The sequence below is a fragment of the Culex quinquefasciatus genome, chromosome 3 (genome assembly GCF_015732765.1).
Source record: "Culex quinquefasciatus strain JHB chromosome 3, VPISU_Cqui_1.0_pri_paternal, whole genome shotgun sequence".
In the NCBI taxonomy this organism is placed as follows: domain Eukaryota; kingdom Metazoa; phylum Arthropoda; class Insecta; order Diptera; family Culicidae; genus Culex; species Culex quinquefasciatus.
The window spans coordinates 97824634-97849147 of NC_051863.1; the positions used below are offsets into that span (position 1 = coordinate 97824634).

A 24514-nucleotide genomic window follows, 5' to 3' on the forward strand; every position below is an offset into this window, starting at 1 on the left:
TTTCACCAAACGTCGGCCTGACATGTTTAATTAAATTTGTGCGATGAAATGTTTCCAAAAAAATCCACCAATTTTGTAAGATTAACAACACTACTCTGCATATACCGCAATCAATTTTAGAAAAAAAAAAAAAATATATATATATATATATATATATATATATATATATATATATATATATATATATATATATATATATATATATATATATATATATATATATATATATATATGTGTTCGAACCGGTTGTTGCGTTTGAAACGGAATTTGTATACGATTCTAATTAGATTCCGTTTCAGAATTCGGGTTGATTTGACTGGGTGGGCGTTAGCCTGACATATCCCAGTCAATTCAACCCGAATTCTGAAACGGAATCTAATTAGAATCGTGCACAAATTCCGTTTCAAACGCAACAACCCGTTCCGTGTTCGAACCGGTTGTTGCGTTTGAAACGGAATTTGTGTACGATTCTAATTAGATTCCGTATCAGAACTCGGGTTGATTTGACTGGGATGCCATTAAATTTGTGCGATGAAATGTTTCCAAAAAATCCACCAGAGTTGTATGTTTAACAACACGGTTGAGGTGTTTATAATCATTCAACAGCATTTACTTTTTGATAAAAAATTATCTTTAAGGCACACGAACTTTTTTGATATTTTGCACCAATTTATTACAACATTATTATTCATCATACTTCGTTGCATTCTAAATACAATTGTCTGCAGTTCTGACCAAGACGACCATTTCTTCCAGCTTCATACAGAGACTCAAAAGGTTTATTAGTTTGTCGTTCGATGATGTAACTTGCTGCATAGCTGAAATAAACAATTAAAAGACATATTCAGTATTAGGGTTTATATTTTAATGGATACTTCTGTCAGTAATTAAGTACCCGAACAGACGGTAATAACTAAATTCATGCCATTTCAATAACAAATACTCTTAAAATAACAGAAAGTGTTATGGATTCTTCTTGAACAATTCTCGACTTTTTTTTATTAGGTCCTATAAACATATGAAAGACAATAGCTTATAGGACCTTTTCAAAAAAAACTCTCGAATTATCTTTTGCACAAGAGTTGAATAACAGTTTATGTTATCATAACAAAATTTGTTATCGGTTGAAAGCCAGAACAACTTTGGAATAACATTTCTTGTTATGGAGGAATACCGCCAACTGTTATTGGGATGATCGGATTAGTTGTTAAAATAACAAAAATTAATAACAAAGATTTGTTCGAAGAATAACTTAAAATGTTATTAATCTGTTATTACAATAACAATCCAATAACAAAAAAATCATAACGGCGAATAACAAATCTTGTTATAAATAACATAAAATGTTATTGGCCTAGTATTTTCCAATATCAAATAATGTTATTCCCGCGTTATTTCCGTCTGCTCGGGTAACATATTTTTTCCCATGATTGATGAAGAATATCGAGGCCACATTTACAAAGCGGATTTAGTGACTATTTGTTAACTTAAATTTAACATTTTAAGGTTATTGTTAACATTCCAGGTCGCTTTCCCTAGCTTGTGGCGATACCAGCCCGGGAGCATGTTGATAGCTCCCATACAAACTGAGCGTACCCCTTTTTGTGGGCCTAGTGGGCCTAACCCGAGCATGGGTAAATAACAAGGGAAATGCGTAATAATACCTTTCTCTGGTATCAATACCAAATTTTGGTATTCCTGGACCCTTTAAAATTTGTCTTTAGGATTATGCATTCGCATTTTCGCATTTTTTCGCATTCGCATGGAGATGGTGATCTTAGCGGGTTGCAGACTGGATTTCGTCATGTATGTGTGATGGTGTCCAGCCCAGGTTGCATAGAAATTGATTAAAGGGAATTAAAACCAATTCTACCCGAACAGGACAGGCAGCACCATGAAAGCCATCCATTGCCGGCCGCTCCCATCTCCACCATTCACCGGGGCAGGAATAAGGATTAGGAGCACGGGAAGTGTTGATGCTGAACTTACTTAGAAAAAGGTAGCGAAACCGCAGGCTCTTTTTCCCAACCCTATTGTGGAACTCGATCAAACTGACCGTTTGATCAAATTTGATTGAATTTAAACAACAAAGTTGCGTAAGTGTCGCGTGGAGTTGGTAGTTGTGAAGGGTAAAGGTCTGGGATTCGCCCTAAGCTAGCGATACGACCAATGGCATAAATGATTTTGATGGATTAAATGTTAATCTCAAGGCAAGCAATCGGATGCTGCTGTCGAGAAAATACCCGTTTATTTAATTTTGAAATTTAAATTTTTAATGGATTGAAATTTTATTCTCAAGGCAAGCAATTGGATGCTGCTGTTGAGATAGTTCCCGTTTAAATTTCACTATTAATTGGATTGTGGGTCTCGTGGCGCAGGGGTAGCGGCTTCGGCTGCCGATCCCGATGATGCTATGAGACGCGGGTTCGATTCCCGTCTTATCCACTGAGCTTCTATCGGATGGTGAAGTAAAACGTCGGTCCCGGTTTCTCCTGTCTCGTCAGAGGCGCTGGAGCAGAAATCCCACGTTAGAGGAAGGCCATGCCCCGGGGGGCGTAGTGCCAATAGTTTCGTTTTGGATTTTAACGAATTTTGTTCTTATTCTCAATGCAAGGCATTGGATGCTGCTGTTGAGGCAACTGTATGTTATTATTTTTTGGATATTATTGACTAAAGGGTCCTATTTTAGACAGCCGGCTGTGGAAAAATAAGACCAAACAAAAATATATATATATATAATTTTATGCAATTCGATTTGCCTGTGAGTTTAACCGATTTTAAAAACGTAATTTTTCTATTACTAATTGTATTTAAACTAAAAATATTAGCGAAGTATATCTTGTTACCGATTGGATCCCGCGCTGTGATTGATGAACATACGAAATAAACTACCGACGATCGATAAAAAATCCTCGTAAATAAAACAAACGACGTACACGCGATACGATAACGGTACCGACGACAAAAAGCGCGACGTCCCGATCATTGAGCAAACCGGTCAAAAAATCTATTTTTCGCGTTACTTAATAAAAGAACGCTCCCTAACATCCCCTTTCTTGCATCACGTCAGACAAAGCCACGTCACTCATACACAAGAAGATCAAAATAGTCTAAAGAGAGTGAGAGAGAGAATAAAAAGGAAAGATCTCACCGGATTTATGTTGATCTGGATAAAAAATCATTTGCTGCCACCGCTCTAGTTCTCTTGGAGTCCCGTCTCATACACAGCTCCTCACAAGTCAACATCTTTACACCAACACGAAGAAAGCACACAACGAAAGCAACATAAATTCTCTCGCTATTTTATGCTGCACTCACACGCTGCTGGACTTTACACTCATTCTCTCGTTAGAGAGCTAAATCTTCTTCACCTTTGCCAGCACACACACTCAGTTTAATCGATTTCTCTTCGTCGCTCCCGGTGTCATCTCGCGACCAACCTCTCGCAAACCACACGCAAACACTCATACCGCTATTCTCACCCCAGCACTCTCTCACTTTAAGCCTCTCTTCGTCGATTTTCTGATCCTCAGCCTTTATAAATCAAAATGGCTGATTTTCATGCTTTTACGACACAATTTTAATGCCAAAAAAATGCATTCCACCACTCATCAACACTGAAACTCCACACTTCCCGCGTTACACACTTTATAGGCAAACGAATGGACATATTTTTACAGCGAAAACTCCAACTTTAACCAGAATAAATCGCGACGAAACCTGGAACACCACATAAACGCGTCGCACACCAATCGGACTTTCTCAATTTGTCTTTAGGATTATGCAAGAGCAAAATGTGGTATCATACCAATTTAAGGTATTGTTTTGATATTGCAAAATTGCAGAATTTGTCAATGGTCGAACACCACATATTGGTATTCTTTTGGTATTACAGTGTTTTATCGAATTCCTCTGAAACTATGGGAAAATGTTGACCAATTTTGACAAAATAATTAATTTTGCGCTAAAATTATGTCTCAAAGCGAATGCTTTAATTGAAAACCGGAAATTTCAAACTTGATTTTAAACCTTTTTGATATACCCCCTAAAGAAATTACATGAAATTGTGGAAAATTTTCTAAGTCAGGATGGTACATTTTGGTATTATTTTGGTATTAAAGTGTTTTATCAAATTCCTCTGAAACTATGGGAAAATTTTGACCAATTTTGACAAAATAATTAATTTTGCACTAAAATGATGTCTTAAAGCGAATGCTTTCATTGAAAACCGGAAATTTCGAACTTGATTTTAAACATTTTTGATATACCCCCTACAGAAATGACTTGAAATTGTGAAAAAATTTCTAAGTCAGGATGGCACATTTTGCTTTATTTTGGTATTGAAAGGTTTCATCAATTTTCTCTGAAACTATGGGATTTTTTTACCAAAATCATGTATTTGGAAGACCACAGGAATACCAAAATCTGATTTTCCAAGGGCGCGGGAGTACCTAAAAATTAAACCATGGCAATACCAAGTTTTGGTATTCAAGCAATGTTCCCGAGCAGGGGTAAATAACACGGGAATACCAAATTTTGGTATTACTTGAGCAAATAACAGCGACCAAAATGTGATCTTGGTTGCCCAGTAATAGATGGTAAAATACCATCAAATCATACCAAAACCATGTATGTGGAAGACCACAGGAATACCAAAATATGATTTTCCAAGGGCGCGGGAATACCTAAAATTAAACCATGGCAATACCAAGTTTTGGTATTCAAGCAATGTTCAAAAATCCAGAAGATCTCAACTTGGTATTGAAATGGTTCTATTTTGAGGTATTATTTTACCCTTGGAATAACATGGTGTGGTATTGTTGTGCCCTTCCACATACAAGACTTTGGTATGATTTCATGGTATTTTACCATCTATTACTGGGCAACCAAGGGCACATTTTGGTCGCTGTTATTTGCTCAAGTAATACCAAAATTTGGTATTCCCGTGTTATTTACCCCTGCTCGGGAACATTGCTTGAATACCAAAACTTGGTATTGCCATGGTTTAATTTTTAGGTACTCCCGCGCCCTTGGAAAATCAGATTTTGGTATTCCTGTGGTCTTCCAAATACATGATTTTGGTATGATTTCATGGTATTTTACCATCTATAACTGGGAAACTAAGAGCACAGTTTGGTCGCAGGTATTTGCACAAGAAATACCAAAATTTGGTATTTTCATACCATTTTTAGTGCAACAGTTGCAGTTAGTGAAAAAACGGAAATGATCCATATGCAACAGCCAAATCTACTCACCTGATGATTCCATGTTGTTCTTAGTGATATTCTTCACCACATCGAATGCATTTGTCATTGACGGCCTGTGCTTGAAGTTCTTGAAGATTCTAAAAAAATAACAAGATTGAAAAATAAGTGCTATTAAAATGAAACTGGATTGAAATTCATTAAAATTCAATAATCTGTCGATTCACTCGTTTTTTAAAGTATTTGGTTATCCCAACTCCCAAGAAATTTCAACGTTTTTTTAATCTTAGTGGGTATATAAAAAAATTGAAAATCAGCTTTAATATTTATGGGTTTCAAGTCATTTTAGCGCAAAATTATTTATCTCATCAAAATTTATAAAAAAAAATTCCCATAGTTTCAGAGGAATTTGATGAAACCTTTAAATACCAAAATAATACCAAAATGTGGCATCCTGACTTAAATTTTTTTCCACAATTTCAAGTTATTTCTTTAGGGGGTATATCAAAAATGTTTAAAATCAAGTTTGAAATTTCCGGTTTTCAATGAAAGCATCCGCTTTGAGACATCATTTTAGCGTAAAATTAATTATTTTGTCAAAATTGGTCAACATTTTCTCATAGTTTCAGAGGAATTTGATAAAACACTGTAATACCAAAAGAATACCAAAATGTGGTGTTCGACCATTGACAAATTCTGCAATTTTGCAATATCAAAACAATACCTTAAATTGGTATGATAGCACATTTTGCTCTTGCATAATCCTAAGGACAAATTTAAAAGGGTCCATGAATACCAAAATTTGGTATTGATCCCAGAGAAAGGTATTATTACGCATTTCCCTTGTTATTTACCCATGCTCGGGTTCAAAAATCCAGAAGAACTCAACTTGGTATTGAAATGGTTTTATTTTGTGGTATTATTTTACCTTTGGAATATTATGGATTGGTATTGTTGTGCCCTTCCACATACAAGACCTTGGTATGATTTCATGGTATTTTACCATCTATTACTGGGCAACCAAGGGCACATTTTGGTCCCTGTTATTTGCCCAAGTAATACCAAAATTTAGTATTCCTGTGTTATTTACCCCTGCTCGGGTCTTTAGGGGTATATCAAAATGTTTGAAATCAAGTTTGAAATTTCGGTTTTCAATGAAAGCATTCGCTTTGAGACATCATTTTAGCGCAAAATTAATTATTTTGTCAAAATTGGTCAAAATTTTCCCATAGTTTCAGAGGAATTTGATAAAACACTTTAATACCAAAATAATACCAAAATGTGCCATCATGACTTAGAAAATTTTCCACAATTTCAAGTCATTTCTTTAGGGGGTATATAAAAAATGTTTAAAATCAAGTTTGAAATTTCCGGTTTTCAATTAAAGCATTTGCTTTGATACATCATTTTAGCGCAAAATTAATTATTTTGTCAAAATTGGTCAAAATTTTGCCATAGTTTCAGAGGAATTTGATGAAACACTTTAATACCAAAATAATACCAAAATGTGCCATCATGACTTAGAAATTTTTTCAGAATTTCAAGTAATTTCTTTAGGGGGTAATTTCTTTAGGGGGTATGATAAGTGAAGTGCTTCTGAGGACGCGCAGTCCTGTTTTCTCGTGATAATTTTTGTCTCTTTTGTGTCGCTGTTCGTGTGCATGGGGTGATTGGTCATAATAATTAAATTATGCCTTCATAAGTGAAGTGCTTCTGAGGACGCGCAGTCCTGTTTTCTCGCGATAATTTTCGTCTCTTTTGTGTCGCTTTTTGTGTGCATGGGGTGATTGGTCATAATAATCGAATAATGCCTTCATAAGTGCAGTGCTTCTGGGGACGCGCAGTCCTGTTTTCTCGCGATAATTTTCGTCGTAAATGATCGTAAAAATTTATTCCAACATTCAGTTTTAGTATTACCTCATCAAACTATCGATTTTATGAAGAGTAAAGCGTCATTTATTTACTATTTTTGAAATTTGCTCGCGTTATCTAAATGGTAAAAACAGTAAAAATATACTGATAAGTCCAGCCCATAGCACTACTGCTCGACTGGCACGCGTACGATAAAAATAAACTATTTTAAATAATCAATTATCTATCTTTCCGCAGCCGGCTGCCTAAGATTTAAAAAATTTCAACCGATAAACAAAATGCTCATGGTCACATCACTGCCACTCGTGAATCCTGACCTCATACCCATCTACTAACCCCTCAAAACTCATGTGATACTTTGTCGGAGAAGCAGTCGATTGGGCGGTCTCTATCACTCAAGTATCGGACTAACATTCCCATCCACTTCCCCGTGACCCTACCACTGGTCGTGGCCGGCGCCAGTATTGATCAGCATGATAGGGGCCTTTGAGAAGTTGCGAAGCGAGGAAAGATAGCACCCACTCATCTTCCACGGCTCGTGGATGTAACTTCTGGAGGTCCTGGTCAATAACGGAGTAGCAACTGCGGGTGGGCACCTATGCTTATGCTTATGCTTATTTCAAGTAATTTCTTTAGGGGGTATATCAAAAATGCTTAAAATCAAGTTTATAATTTCCGGTTTTCAATGAAGGCATTTGCTTTGATACATCATTTTAGCGCAAAATTAATTATTTTGTCAAAATTAGTCAAAATTTTCCCATAGTTTCAGAGGAATTTGATAAAATACTGTAATACCAAAAGAATACCAAAATGTGGTGTTCGACCATTGACAAATGCTGCAATTTTGCAATATCAAAACAATACCTTAAATTGGTATGATACCACATTTTGCTCTTGCATAATCCTTAAGAAATTTTTTAAAGGGTCCAGGAATACCAAAATTTGGTATTGATACAAGAGAAAGGTATTATTACGCATTTCCCTTGTTATTTACCCATGCTCGGGGAAATAACTTGAAACTGTGGAAAATTTTCTAAGTCAGGATGCCACATTTTGGTATTATTTTGGTATTGAAAGGTTTCATCAAATTCCTCTGAAACTATGGGATTTTTTTTATGAATTTTAATGAGATAATTAATTTTGCGCTTAAATGACTTGAAACCCAAAAATGTTAAAGCTGATTTTAATTTTTTTTATATACCCGCTAAGATTTTTTTTAAAACGTTGAAATTTCTGGGATAACCAAATACTTTGAAAAACGAGTTAATCGACAGATTATTGAATTTTGGTGAATTTCAATCCAGTTTCATTTTAATAATACTTATTTTTCAATCTTTTTATTTTCAGAAGCTTCAAGAACTTCAAGAACAGGCCGTTCATCAATGACAAATGCATTCGATGTGGTGAAGAATATCACTTAGAACAACATGGAATCATCAGGTGAGTAGATTTGGCTGTTGCATATGGATCATTTCCGTTTTTCACTAACTGCAACTGCTGCACTAAAAATGGTATGAAAATACCAAATTTTGGTATTACTTCTGCAAATACCAGCGACCAAAATGTGCTCTTGGTTGCCCAGTAATAGATGGTAAAATACCATGAAATCATATCAAAATCTTGTATGTGGAAGATCACAGGAATACCAAAATATGACTTTCCAAGGGCGCGGGAATACCTAAAATTAAAACCATGGCAATACCAAGTTTTGGTATTCAAGCAATGTTCAAAAATCCAGAAGATCTCAAGTTGGTATTGAAATGATTTTATTTTGTGGTATTATTTTACCTTTGGAATAACATGGTTTGGTATTGTTGTGCCCTTCCACATACAAGATTTTGGTATGATTTCATGGTATTTTACCATCTGTTACTGGGCAACCAAGAGCACATTTTGGTCGCTGTTATTTGCCCAAGCAATACCAAAATTTGGTATTCCCGTGTTATTTACCCCTGATCGGGAATCCAAACCACTATCGAATGCAAGTGTTTGAGCGATTGACTTTTTGGTATTTTTTGACATGTTATTTTCATTTGGGTGGCTCCAGCCGTCCCCTAAGATAACAGTTTTCGTGAGATGTGCGTATCCACCGACAGATGGCAAGTGAACCTCGTCGGAATCCGCCCATTAAAAACGCAACTCAAAATTTTCATGGGAAACATTTTTCTCGTGACCAGGCTCGTATCCAGGATTCTTCAATGGGGGGTGTTTCCACCATAAGGCGTTAGGGGTGTATGTGTGTTATAGGAAAGGCGTATGGGTCATTCCACCTGAAGTGTGCAAGAAAAAATGCAAATTTGAAAATTACCATCTCCGATTCTGCTCAAATTTGGCAGAGCTGTTGAGACTATCAAAACATGCAAAAATGCCGAATTTCATCCAAATCGGACCACCCCCTCCATTTTTGTACCCTCCCAAAAAATCGACTTTTTGGTGATTTTTGAGTGAAACCCCTATTTTCAAACGACGATAACTCAGGAACCATTGTGGTTTGGTTGAGCGTTTTAGCAGAATGCATTACTATGAATACAAAGAGACGAGTTGTTCCTTTTAATTCCGCTATATATCGCTATATATATAGGAACCACAAATCTTAGAGAATCGGTCTCAGATTCAATTTTGAAGGAAATTGGACGTAGAATCCATTTCCGTGATCAAAATTTGGATTAAATTATTTGTTCTACCTGTATTGCGCAATTGAAAACTTTAAATGGCTGTATCTCAAAACAGCCCTATTATTTTTTTTAATTTGACCTCACCATCGTGTTCCCCGTCCGATTTTACATAAGAATCACTTATCGACAGAAAAGAATATGTTTCGTTCCAGAGATATCGAATTTTAAAGTTTGGAGTATTTGAGATTACCTACATCAGCACTGATATTACTTCAGCAGGTAAACGTTAGCAGGGAAAATTTTAGTTCTCGTATTGGCCACCAGATGGCGTCATTGAATTTCACTTTCCCTGCTCACTTCACATCGTCAGCAGGGAAAAAAATGTGAAGACAGCAGGGAAAGTGAAATTTCCCTGCTAACGTAAACAGGATTTTCCGAACTATAATTTGTATCGTAAATGCAATCTTTTCAACAATATATTTACTTTGATGTATTTAAATTGTTTTTTTTATGTATTGCAATGCCTTCAAATCTGAACAAATATTTTCCCTGCTAACGTAACAGTTAATGAGCCAGAAGATAATTTTAAAGTCATGGTCATGGAGCACAGAAATAGGCATTTTCAAACCAAAATATGAATTTAAGTTAAAATTTTCAATCAAACTTTTATGCAAAGGTACTCAAATATGTTGGTGTAAAATGTTTTCAAGGAATTCCTGTTATTCAAATGTTAATTTTACACTAACACATTTTACTACCTTTTCATAAAAGAACGATTGTAATGTAAGCTCAAATAAATATTTTGTTTGAAAAATACCTTTGTCATTCTCTGACATTTCGTGCTTGCCATTTCATTAGGGCACATAACTTTTCTAAACAAGAGTGTGTCCCTTTAACACCTTATGTAAACTGTGATTTGAGTGAAAGGGATACACTATTGTTTACAAAAGCTTTGTGCCCTTTTGAAATGTTAGGCTCCATTTAAGTTTATTTCTGGCTCAGTAACTGTTACGTGAGCATGAAAAATATACATCCGATAACAAAGCCACTCCCCCATCCGCTAAATCAGGCCTGCCCAACCATTTTGGCTCAATTTTTATATTTTTGATCGTCTAATTAACAATTGCCAACATTTTCATGATTTATTTGATGGAATCGGTTCTCAGTTTATCAGTGAACATAACTTTGATAAAAGTTTGAAAAAGTATACATTTTAGTCATTTTTATCTCCATTTTAAGTCGAAAATCGGACTACTTTAAAAAAAACTGAGATTAAATTGCATTGAAAGATACAAAAAATGCTTATTTGATCAAATCAGCAGGAAATTGTTCAAATAATTACATTTTTCTCATTTAGAAAACAAAAAATCGTGCTAACGTAAGCAGCAAAAATAAAAAAAAAATCGTTTTGTTAATTGTAGTTATTTTTTTTAAATTAACTATTAATGTGTTTAACTGACTTTTTTGTTGTATTATTGTGTTTTGATTTGATTTAGATTTTATAAAAACTAAGGAACATTTGGCCAAAACTGCTAGCGACATCCATCTGAATTATTTGAAAATTCATAATTTTTTTTCGAAAGTTAAATCCGTGTCTCATAGTTGATTCTTTTAACTGAAGTCACGGACAAAACCACCCTGCTTGCGCATTCCAGAATTGATTTTTTTTTCAAACTGATGTCCCAAACAATTCAAAAAAAATCTTTTCCCTGCTAACGTAACAGTTTACTGGGCCAAGTGTTACTTCAGCAGGAAAGTGTAGGCCACGCCCCACAACGTTGTTAGCAGTGAAAAAGTGACGTCAGCAGGGAAAAAATCTGCCCATTTTTTTATTATGTTTTCAAAACATATTGGGGCATGATAAATTTTGTGGCTTTAATGTTTTTTTGCAATTATATATATTGCTTATAAAATAATATTTGCCATTTGCCCTGCTGACGATGTTTTGGCTCGCTTGCGGGCGTGGTCTACGTTTTCCCTGCTGAAGTAACACTTAACTCAGTAAACTGTTACGTTAGCAGGGAAAACATTTTTGATTTCTCTGGGACTTCACTTAAAAAATAAATTCTGGGACATCCATCTGAAAACATTAAAAATTTCGAAAAAAAAATTGAAATTTAATTTCTTTAAAATAACGCTCTTATACCAAGCAGTTAATGGTAAAGTGGTAATATTTGCTAGGAAATCCAAATCTTTAAGAGTTATCCAATAAGAAAAGATTGAATATTGTTTTTTCAAACAAAATATTCATTTGATTTTACATTACAGTCGTACATTTATGAAAAGGTTGTAAAATGTGCTAGTGTAAAATTAAATAGATACCTGGACCTTAGCTTGTACAAAAAAACAAAAACAAAACGCTTGGTAACTGTGAAGTTAGCAAGGAAAATGCTCATCACAATAATAAGCCACGCCCCAATTATAGAATTCGCTGCTGAACACTTGAAGAACAGGAATCATTTAAAAATACTTGAGTACCTTTGCATAAAAGTTTGATTGAAAATTTTAACTTAAATTCATATTTTGGTTTGAAAATGCCTATTTCTGTGATCCATGACCATGACTTTAAAATTATCTTCTGGCTCATTAACTGTTACGTTAGTAGGGAAAATATTTGTTCAGATTTGAAGTCATTGCAATACGTAAAAAAAACAATTTAAATACATCAAAGTAAATATATTGTTGAAAAGATTGCATTTACGATACAAATTATAGTTCGAAAAATCCAGTTTACGTTAGCAGGGAAATTTCACTTTCCCTGCTGTCTTCACATTTTTTTCTCTGCTGACGATGTGAAGTGAGCAGGGAAAGTGAAATTCAATGACGCCATCTGGTGGCCAATACGAGAACTAAAATTTTCCCTGCTAACGTTTCCCTGCTGAAGTAACATCAGTACATCAGCTACACTCGCCGCACCTGCAAGAAGCACTCAGTCGTGCTGATCAATAATTACTACCTGGTTATTCATTGAAATAAGATTTCATCCCAAATAAAAAATCAAATCAAATTATTCGCTCTACATTGCCTTGGCGTTCTCGCTTACGAGATTCCTACTCGAAACTAAGTGTCCGAAGGCTTGATTGTTGAGGCAATTGCAAACCTCTTTTTAACACCTTAGTTTCCATCCATCCCGGGATTCGAACTGACGACCTTTGGCTTGTGAGTCCAACTGCCTACCAGCGACTCCACCGAGACAGGACCCAGGGAGACGACTCCTACACCTGGACTGAGCTAACGACCTAACCTTTTAGGTTAGTCCGGGGCCAACATTTACTTCCCGTCCGACGGAAGGCGTGATCAGACAAATCTCGTCTCAAAATTTGCCACCGGGACCTTCTGGGATCGAACCCAGGCCGACTGGGTGAGAGGCAATCACGCTTACCCCTACACCACGGTCCCGGTCATCCCAAACAACCATTAGCAAATTAGGCAAAAATTGAATGTACACCTCTGTAGGAAACTGCTGCATAAGCTTAAATAAAAAAAAATACGGTGAATTTGTATGCTAGGCCACAGGACAGAGCAAGAAAGACACGCAATACAGGGCAGAATGGAATTCCCGCAGAGCTAGCAGGTTGATACATTATCGTGTTAAAAATTATGAATTAACATGAATGAAACTCTCTTGAAGCATTAAGGAGGAGGATTTCTGGAAAGTATAAAACTGAAAAATGTAAGAAAATCTCAAAGATTAATCTGATTAAGATCAAATTCAGTTGTGTTGATTTCGACACCGTCTGAACAATATTCTTTTTTTTTGTTTGTCAATCTTTTCGAAATCTTGGAAGACGATACAGCTGCTGTCCACATGTATCAGAAGTATATGGTTTTATTTTTGAAATTAAATGTACCAGAATTGAAAAAAATCATCAATTATTCAGATGAAACTGGCTAACAATATAAAAATCGGTTTAATATGATCAATCTCTCAAACCAAAAGGCAGATTTTGGGGTTTTTGCTGGATTGCACTATTTCGCTACCGCACATGGCAAAAGCTCTAGAGCCCATGAGAATTATTTCATCTACTACAGCCAGCTCTACATTTGTTCTCGTTTCAAATAAAAGAAGAAATAAAAGAAATGATTTGATAAAATGGAAAGAAATGAGGAATAAGGAAAAATATAAAAATAATAGATAAATAATAATAAATTTTTGAAAATTGTATTTTAAAAACTCTGTAGCATTTGCAAATGAATATTAAAAGTTCAAATTTTACTTCATATGGTTCAAAGACACTGAGATCAGGATAAACAGTGCATTAAAAACTACCCAATAAATATTCCTTAAACACAGAAACAAATCAATTCCCGTAATCGTGAATTAAGTTCACGAATGTGAGATCCACGAAGGAATTTATTCATAAGTATGGTGCATTTGCACCATTAACGTGAATATATTCCTTCGTGGTTCTCATAATCGTGAACTGACTTCACGGTTTCGAGAATTGATTTTTTTCTGTGAACCCAGGCTTCACTGAACACCAAGATCTGGTGCGCCGTGGTGCGGTTTTCGTGTCACTCTAGAAACCAAACCGAGCTGTTTATTGTCACACCAACTGTACCGAAATCACCTTGGTACACCACCGGTGCACCCAAACTGTATACCAAGGATGCAACTCAACATATGGTTGATCTAAGTAAACCGGAGGCGACATTGTTTTGATTGAGGTTTGTCAGCCATCATTCACAACTTCAGGATGGCCTGGCGGTTGTTGTCTCCGTCTTTTAACCTCGAGGTTCCTGGTTCAATCCTGTGTACAAATATTTTTGAGGATTTTTTTTTTCAATATTTGCTGTCAAAATTACTGATTATATGACCGATTCTTCGGCTCCTTTAAAAAAAATCCTAATTTTTTTTAGCATTTTGGTTGGAGTGGCAAAATAAAAGAAGAAACCCCCCAATGCTATTACATATTTGGAAAGATAATTGATTTTCCTACAAAGAAATATTATGCAGAATGAACCATATAGTACCTGTGCTTCCCCTGAAATAAAAATGTAGCGTGACGGGACAACATCGTAAAACTGGACTTTTAAAAGGCACACTACAAAAATCGCTACAGTTTTGCCAGTTTGATTTTTTAAAACTTTTGCTCTTCTATACATTATCACAAATTAAAAAACGAATCATTTGCTCCTTGAACTGAAAGAATTGGTTGAAATTTGAGTTTTTGCCAGCCATTTCTTTTCGTGACGGGACAACGAAAGGAGCAGATTTATGAAAAAAAACTCCTTTCCCGTTCAATGACTTGCAGACCATATTTGGTCAATATTCTTGGCTTTTAAGGTAAGAAAACGCATTTAAAGCACATTGCAATTATTGAATCATAATTAAAATGATTTTTTTCATATTAAAAACCACATTGAAAATTGAAAAATGTGACATTTTGGTGTAGCTTCGCTAAGAATCGGTCATATACATTTTTAAGTAACTTCTTCGATCTTCCGACGCTTTAGTCAAAGAGTTAGAAAATTGAATGGATTTTTGTAGTGGAATAGAGAAAACGTTCCATATTATGCAGGCAGGTTTAAGTGAAAATGCCTATTTCAGGATTATATGCACGAGAAGTTAAAGTTTATATTTCATGACACTACGAAATTCTATTCCTAACAAATTATTCTAAACAAATAAAAAACATTCAAAAAATAAAATAATAACTGTCGAGATTCGAACCAAGAACCTTTAAAATACTAATGAACTGCCTTTGACAGCCACACCATTAAGAACTGTTGAGTTCGGTTGGCTTGCTAGGCAAACTTCTCCCATGTGGTAGGCGCAGAAACCATGTCAGTTTTGTGTACCCGATCCACACCGCCGTCACACCAAACTTCGGTTTTGGTGCACCGATCAAGCTACCGGGCTGTGACGGGTTTGGGTCGTGACGAGAAATGGTGCGCATGGAAAAACCGGTATCATAGCAAACCGTTGTCGCACCCGTCAAAAGGTAAGTCTGCTTAAACCAAAATAGATTGTTCAAGGTATTGATTATCTCAAAATCGTAAAAATTATAAAAATAATTCATCTTACAGAACACCAGGTAGTAATTATTGATCAGCACGACTGAGTGCTTCTAGCAGATGCGGCGAGTGTAGCTGATGTAGGTAATCTCAAATACTCCAAACTTTAAAATTCGATATCTCTGGAACGAAACATATTCCTTTCTGTCGATAAGTGATTCTTATGTAAAATCGGACGGGGAACACGATGGTGAGGTCGAATTAAAAAAATAAATAGGGCTGTTTTGAGATACAGCCATTTAAAGTTTTCAATTGCGCAATACAGGTAGAACAAATAATTTAATCCAAATTTTGATCACGGAAATGGATTCTACGTCCAATTTCCTTCAAAATTGAAGCTGAGACCGATTCTCTAAGATTTGTGGTTCCTGAGTTATCGTCGTTTGAAAATAGGGGTTTCGCTCAAAAATCGCCAAAAAGTCGATTTTTTGGGAGGGTACAAAAATGGAGGGGGTGGTCCGATTTAGATGAAATTCGGCATTTTTGCATGTTTTGATAGTCTCAACAGCTCTGCCAAATTTGAGCAGAATCGGAGATGGTAATTTTCAAATGCTGTTCCGCTTCAGATGGAATGACCCGTATATAGTTAACAAATGCGTACCAAAAAAACGTGAAATTTGCTTTATATATTGTAACAGTAATGCTAAAAAGTTATCTTAACATCAATAAGTTCATGAAAATATTGTTATTCTTACATATAATATTGATGTGATATATGTAATTGAAAATATTGAAATAACGTTATTGCATCTTTAATAGTTTAGATAGTTTTTTTATGAATTAATTTTTTTTATCACCAGTAATTTTTTTTGCCCCCAAATTTTTCGGCACAATTTTAAAGAAAAGCCTTTTTATACCTGTACACAGCTTCCCGGTCACGAGGAATTCTACCCAGACACGAGAAATTCTAGCAAGATTGGTTCTGCTAGAATCCTGCTAGAATAATTCTAGCAGGCCTGTTAGAACTCTGTAAGAATTTTATTAGAAAATTCTCACAGAAAAAATCTGTCGAAAATGACGTAATTTTCGCTAAACCGCTTTGTGGCGAATGTAAATCCCGCCATTTTGTCAACTTGTTCGGACAAGTTCTTTTTTATTCTTTTGTTGGAGGAGGAAGACGTATTTTCCTGCAACATGAAATTTTGGTAAGCTAATTGTCCAAGAAAATTGACTCTAAAAACTAATAAATCTTTAATTTTTTCAACAGGAAAATAATCAAGGCGGCTTTCCTGGTGAAAGCCCGGAAATCATCAAAAAGATGATTCCACGATGGCCCAGGAAACACAGCACAGGAAATGCCGCAATCGAGGCCGCAATCTGGTATTTAAAAATCGCATGAACGGAATGGAGCGGACTAGCCGAACGTTCCGAAACACATATTGTGGAAAAGTAAATAATACCGTCAAAAGTGCAAACTGTGTTAAAGTGCATCATTAAAGTATACCTATAGATGGTGATCAAATAATACTAAAAAATACTTTGTTATAATAGATTGTGAAATAAATTATACGCATAACTAATTTCATTGGGTTTGATTTTAAAACAAAGCAAGAGAAAAAATAAATCTTAACATTCTAATAAAATTCTAGCAGGATTCTAACAGAACAGCCTGCCAGCATAGTTCCGGCAGGATTCTTACAGAATTCTAGCAGATGGTCTGTCAGATTAGTTCCAGCAGCATTCTAGCAGGATTCTAACAGAACCGGTTGATTTCGCCAGCTCCTGCTAGAACCGGTTATTGCATTTGAGCAAGAATTCTTTGAGAATTCTTGCAAAGTTCTGGCAGGATGTGCACAGTTCTAGTAAGATTATTTTCGCTCTGCTAGAATTCTGTAAGAATGCTGTGAGAACGCCGTGACTGGGTAGCAGAGTTAGTTCTGCTAGAATCCTGCTAGAATGATTCTAACAGACCTGTTAGAATTCTGTGAGAATTTTGCCAGAATATTCTAGCAAAGCGAAATCTGTTGGAATTCTGTGAGAATTTTGCTAGAAAAATCTGACAGAGCGAAATCTGTAAAAAAAATGCTTCATTTCCGCTAAACCGCTTTGTAGCGAACTTGACTTTCGCCAAAATAGTTCTGTCATCGGACTTGTTTACACAAGTTTACATTTTTCATTTTTTTTTTTTAAGAAGATGCCACATCACCTAACGTTGTCGGCTATTTGGTTGACTTTTTGGTAAGTTATTCAAACAAGTTAATTGTATGCCCAAATAACATATTGATTATTTTAACAGGCACCGGTTTGAGACGGCTTATCCGAGAAAAAACACGATGCCATCTCGGTGGTGCAGCACCAGAGTTAAATGGCCAGCGGCCGAGTGCTCCGCGGAAACATTCCAGAAAGGTAAGCACTGGAGCCAAATCTAAAAACATCAAGTTTACATGTTTTTTTTGCAGGTTGTCCCGAGATTTGTCCACGCATCGCCTGTCCCAGGGCCATCCGCTCGTCAACGATTGGAGTGATCGTGGAGTGACCGTCTAAGAGGTGCCACAAAGTGAAAGTGTAGAATTTAGAAAGTTAGTGCTTGTGTTCCAACTTCCATTTATTGTGATTGCAAAAATATTTGTGAGAATAAATTCGATTTTGAAATTCGTTTTATTTAAAAAATTGCAAATAAAAATGTTTAACTAACTGCTTCTAGCTAAATTCTAGCAGGATTCTAGCAGAAATTTCCTGCCAGTTCATTCTAGCAGGATTCTTACACAATTCTAGCAGAATGGGCTGTCAGTTCGTTCTAGCAGCATTCTAGTAGGATTCTTACAGAACCGGTTGATTTCGCCGGCTCCTGCAAGAACCGGTTATTGCATTTGAGCTAGAATTCTCAAAGAATTCTTGATAAAATCTAGCAGGATTATGGCAGCGTTCTAGTAAGAATATTTTCGCTCTGTAAGATTTCTGTAAGAATTCTGCGAGAACGCCGTGACTGGGTTGAGCCATCCCAAGCCAAATCAATTTAAAATGGAAATCAACTCGTAAGATCTATGCGTTTTGGTTTTCGCAGTTTTTTTTTTATTTTTCAAAAATATCATGAGCTTACCCAGTCACGACGTTCTAGCAGGATTCTAGCAGAGTTCTCACAGAGCTGGATATTCTTACAGCATTCTAGCAGAAATGTTCCACCGTTCTAGCAGGATTCTGGCAGAACCAGCTCTGCTAGAATGTTTCGTGACTGGGTATTCCCAGTCACGGCATTCTAGCAGGATTCTTACAGAATTCTAACAGAGTTTACTAGATTTTTGCCATCATTCTGTAAGTTTCCTGCCATCATTCTCACAGAATTCTGGCTCAAATGCAATAACCGGTTCTAGCAGAAACCGGTGAAATGAACCGGTTTTGCTAGAATCCTGCTAGAATTGTGCTAGATCCAACTGACAGGCTATTCTGCTAGAATGCTGCTAGAATTTTGCTAGAAATGTTCGGTTAAAAATTTTATGAGAATTCTGCTAGAATTTTGTCAGAATGTTATTGCTGAAAATATTTCAGCAAAATAAAAGCTGTGTTTTGTTTCACATGAAATTTATTTCTATTTATATTACAAAATTATTGCACTGCACTCAGATTCCCTGCAATACCAACATAGAGGCGGCAACTGTTGTTCCTCTGAGACAACTTTTTTGTTCCGTTATCCGATCTGCACGAGTTGAGAAAGTTTTTCCTTGATGCCGACGCACAGTGGTTCAAAAGCCTGTTTTGACGAACTTAATTGATTAGAGCAAAAAGTAAGCATTTTCGTGCTTCGACATGTTCTACAACTTTGGTCAGCCTTGTCATGGCCTACTTTTGATGAAATTTGTTTTTCAAAATACTCATCACAGTAGGCTATGGAATTTCTAACTTTTGACAGTTGAGAGATAGAGCTTTGGTTTCTTCGGCAAAGTTGTAGGGCTGAAAATTTCCACAAACTTTGTCGAAGACGCCATAGCTCTATCTTTTCGTTGAATACCAGTTTTGGAACCTTTTTCATAAATCCCTGCCAAAAAACAGTTTTTTGACTAAAACTATGTTGAATATTGATTTTATAAGTGCAGTGCTTCTTGGGACGCGCAGTCCGGTTTTTTCGCGATAATTTTCGTCGTAAATGATCGTAAAAAATTATTCCAACTTTCAGTTTTAGTATTAACTCATCAAACTATCGATTTTATGAAGAGTAAAGCGTCATTTATTTACTATTTTTGAAATTTGCTCGCGTTATCTAAATTGTAAAAACAGTAAAATTATACTGATAAGTCCGGCCCATAGCACTACTGCTCGGCTGGCACGCGTTCGATTAAAATAAACCATTTTAAATAATCAATTATCTATCTTTCCGCAGCCAGCTGCCTAAGATTTAAAAATTTCAACCGATAAACAAAATGCTCATGGTCACATCACTGTCACTCGTTAATCCTGACCTCATACCCATCTACTAACCCCCTCAAAACTCATGTGATACTTTGTCGGAGAAGCAGTCGATTGGGCGGTCTCTATCACTCAAGTATCGGACTAACATTCCCATCCACTTCCCCGTGACCTTACCACTGGTCGTGGCCGGCGCCGGTATTGATCAGCATGATAGGGGCCTTTGAGAAGCTGCGAAGCGAGGAAAGATAGCACCCACTCATCTTCCACGGCTCGTGGATGTAACTTCTGGAGGTCCTGGTCAATAACGGAGTAGCAACTGCGGGTTGGCACCTATGCTTATGCTTATGCTTTTAAAACTATGTTGAACATTGATTTTAGACGATTACAATGTTCAGAAGAGTTGTCAGTAATATCAAAACAAACAACTTTGTCGAAGACGCCAAATTGATAGGAGCTATATGTGATGAGTTATAACAAGATTTCGTGATAATTTAGCTAGTTTTCGAGCTCGGTACAATAGGCTTCAAGTATGACTATTCCACTACAAAATGTCGGGTGAATCATTCGTCCGAAGGTTTACGGTCATAGATTTCCGAGCATTTGAATTTATTTTATTTTTGATGACTATTTAAATGCATTTAGGACATTTTTAAGGCACATAAGCCATTTTTGCGATTTATTCGGACACACGAGGCGTGTAGGCCAGACTCTTGTGAAAATTTTGATGTATTAGAAGTCTGTTTTTGAGGCTATCCAGTGTATTTTTGGGAATATCTTCGAGAAAAAAATTCCTTCCAAAAGAGCTAATCGGCGAATCTAGACATCTAGTCAACGTCATAACGTTAGTGTTGCAAAGACAGTAATTTATTTGAAACATTCATATTATTAATTAGCCAATAGGTTCCAAAGATAGACTTCCAATACATCAAAATTTTCACAAGAGTCTGGCCTACACGCCTCGTGTGTCCGAATAAATCGCAAAAATGGCTTATGTGCCTTAAAAATGTCCTAAATGCATTTAAATAGTCATCAAAAATAAAATAAATTCAAATGCTCGGAAATCTATGACCGTAAACCTTCGGACGAATGATTCATGGCCTATCTACAATCACTTAGCTTAGAAAATTTCACTTAGCTTAGGAATTTGAATCAATGGAAATGAATCTGAGTTTCTACAATGGAAAAGTAATCAAATTAGAAACTGACGTTTGGTTTGGAAAATTTCAAAATCTACGGTAAGTTGACGTTTCCATATCAAAGGTAAACAAACAACTGCATAGCAACGTATATCAGCCCAGCAAGTTTTCTAAGTTGATTGTGGATGACGAACGTAAGTTGCAGACTTTCCTAAGTAACTACTTTACTTAGATGTTCTAAGCTAAGTGATTGTAGATAGGCCATCACCCGACATTTTGTAGTGGAATAGTCATACTTGAAGCCTATTGTATGGGTTTTTGCCCAAACTTGCCCGAGGCTTTGTATACCGAGCTCGAAAACTAGCTAAATTATCACGAAATCTTGTTATAACTCATCACATATAGCTCCTATCAATTTGGCGTCTTCGACAAAGTTGTTTGTTTTGATATTACTGACAACTCTTCTGATCATTGTAATCGTCTAAAATCAATGTTCAACATAGTTTTACTCAAAAAACTGTTTTTTGGCAGGGATTTATGAAAAGGTTCCAAAACTGGTATTCAACGCAAAGATAGAGCTATGGCGTCTTCGACAAAGTTTGTGGAAATTTTCAGCCCTACAACTTTGCCGAAGACACCAAAGCTCTATCTCTTAACTGTCAAAAGTTAGAAATTCCATAGCCTACTGTGATGAGTATTTTGAAAAACAAATTTCATCAAAAGTAGGCCATGACAAAGCTGAACAAAGTTGTAGAACATGTCAAAGCACGAAAATGCTTACTTTTTGCTCTAATCAATTAAGTTCGTCAAAACAGGCTTTTGAACCACTGTGGGCCGGGAGTTCAAGTGTCGTCTGTAGTGCCGAAGCAAGAGGCGACGGAATCACGACAACAGCTGTTCCACGGTGACAATAGCAAGAAGGAGGTGCTTAACGATTACGAGAACGAGTTCGCAGAATAGGAGGCAGGTGGAGGCGGAGTGCGCGTCGCGATTTGGAGAATCGGGGCCAGAAGCAATCTTCAGATCTTTATTGTGTATTTCATCGCTATAAGAACAATTTAAAAGCTGATTATGATTCCACGACTTTCTCTTCGCACATCGAACTTTTTCGGAACTTGTGTTCTCGAGGTAGTTTTGCTGGTGTTCCGATTGGTTCCGGTTGAGCAGCATTCGTTTCGTCATTTTCTTATCGCATTTTTTTCAATCACGGTTTCAGTCTCGGTAACAGTGTTCTGTCAGACATCCCCGGTAAAGTGCTTGGCAGGATTCCGTGGGGCACTTCGGTAGCTGGCCCATCAGATGGCCCTCCGGATGTTCATCGCCGTACAGCACAGTAGACTCATCATACCCAACCCCGGTCACAGCGTGCGGCCCGTTTTCATTAACATTCCATCCGGAAGCTGCTTATTCACTGAAGCCGGGCCAGCTTGCGTTGGATGCGGTTGTTTTGGGTGGGTATCATTCGACCCACCTGAAGTTTTGATCGTCTTCCGGAAGACCGTCCTGGTCCTGTAACTTGTTGACCCGCAGCACGGAATTGTCCCGCTTGCAGGCAGATTTCGCACTATGATTGACGCGATTGACGGATCCCTTCCGCGTATGGTCCATTATCACGTTGCACGTGGAACACATGAATTCCCCGCAGTCCGGATTGTCGTGAAGCGTCCCTTCCGGATTTTGCCTGACCCGTATCTCACACGACACGTACGGCGAAACCTTCCTCGATGGACGCCTTCGATTCTTCCTTTCCTCACAAATTCTTCAAGTGCATTTGCGCCATCACGACGTTGCACCGGGAGCAAAGCAACTCCCCTCAAAACCGCATCGACGCGGATGCGTGTCCCCTTCGATCATTGGCGCTCTCGGTCCTCGCAGGTCGTGTTAATGGCGGCTTTGGCGATAATGTTCAGGTACATTACTTTTATGGGAGGAGGAAGATGGTGGAGAAGAAGGATCTTCCTCCTCCTCACGGTCGTCGCGGTTCTCCGGTGACGAGATCCGGTCAAGAATTTCGGTCGCTGATGATCGGTTCCAGCAAAACAAACTGCTCGACTGATTTGACAACGAGAACTGTCATATGCGTTTGACAGTTCTCGCTGTCATAAAAATCGAGCAGTCTGATGCGTGAACGAAACAAAACGCATGCCAAAAAGCGAGTTATCGCGGTTAACGCGAGTTAAAGCAAAATAAAGCGGGAAAGCAAAAGTTAGCGCTGCAAAGGTCTGAAAAGGGAGCTTTATCGCTCGGTCAACGCAGGAGTGTCATCCCCCTCGGATTTTTCACATGATGGGCACTGACTACTAAGTTTTGTAATGAATGCTATAGAATAATTTTCATGAATTTCGTCAAAACTTGTTATAATTTTTATGTAAAGAGAGAAGATTATGGGAGTGTTCTTATATTATGTAACGCATTTGGGAACAGTGGGGGGTCGGAGGCAGTGTTACGCTCCATACAACTATTATTTTTTGCGTTACGTAATAAAAGAACGTTCTATATGCTGCTGAGTTTTTTTTTTCGGTGTTGGTGTGTTTTTATGCTGGGATGCCAGAACGGAGCATTTATCTTTATTAAAACTGTGAAAGTTTATATCGTGTTTAGTTTTTTTTTCTTGAACATTATAAATAATTTGAAACAACGCACTATTTAATTTAACACAATCACGATAATTTCGATTCGCAATAGGAACAAAACATTAACTTAGCGTTTTATTTTTATTTTTTGCTGATTGGTTATTCTTGACACAACATAGTTTGTTTGTTTATTTTATTAATTCAGTTTGATATCAAATGGCAGAAATTTGCCTGACTTAACGCGAATTTTTAGATTGAAACGAGACCAACCAAAATAATTTTCACACAAGTTTCAACAGTGATTCAGTCTTTCCACAGCCGGCAGTCTAAGACTGAATCGACTCTAAATCAACAATATTTTAATACCTAGATAGACATTTTCTCAACTGTTGCATTTTAACGACGAATCTCACAGATGATGAAGCTAAAAACTTAGTTAGGACTTTCCATTTTTATTGTATTTATTTAAAAATATCAAATATGCTGATTAATCACATTACACAAAAAGATGAAAAATTAACCAATTATACTTTTCAAATCGGTCGTTTTAAATTAACTTCTAACTACTACATTTAAATAAAACAAATAAATAATTAATGTTCTCCCCGCATCGCTGTAAGAGTTTAAAATCAAGATTCCAATTATGCGTTAAATCATGTATAATCTCGAATTTCGCTTAAACACTCAATAGTTTAAAGGAAAATATAAACTTCTCTTTACTCTTACAGTCGGTAGCTTGAGTTTAACAGCAA

At 36.6% G+C, this 24514-nt stretch overlaps 1 protein-coding gene across 4 annotated transcripts in view; it reads right to left on the reverse strand.

The window, feature by feature from the left end:
• Window positions 1-648: 648 nt before the first annotated feature.
• Window positions 649-24514, reverse strand: part of LOC6052063 — a 128175-nt gene continuing 104309 nt past the window's right edge. For all 4 annotated transcript variants that reach the window (XM_038263832.1, XM_038263835.1, XM_038263833.1 and 1 more), the window contains one exon: window positions 649-818. In XM_038263832.1, coding sequence (XP_038119760.1) covers window positions 692-818 — 127 coding nt within the window. In that variant the 3' untranslated portion in view covers window positions 649-691. The remainder of the gene's footprint in view (window positions 819-24514) is intronic.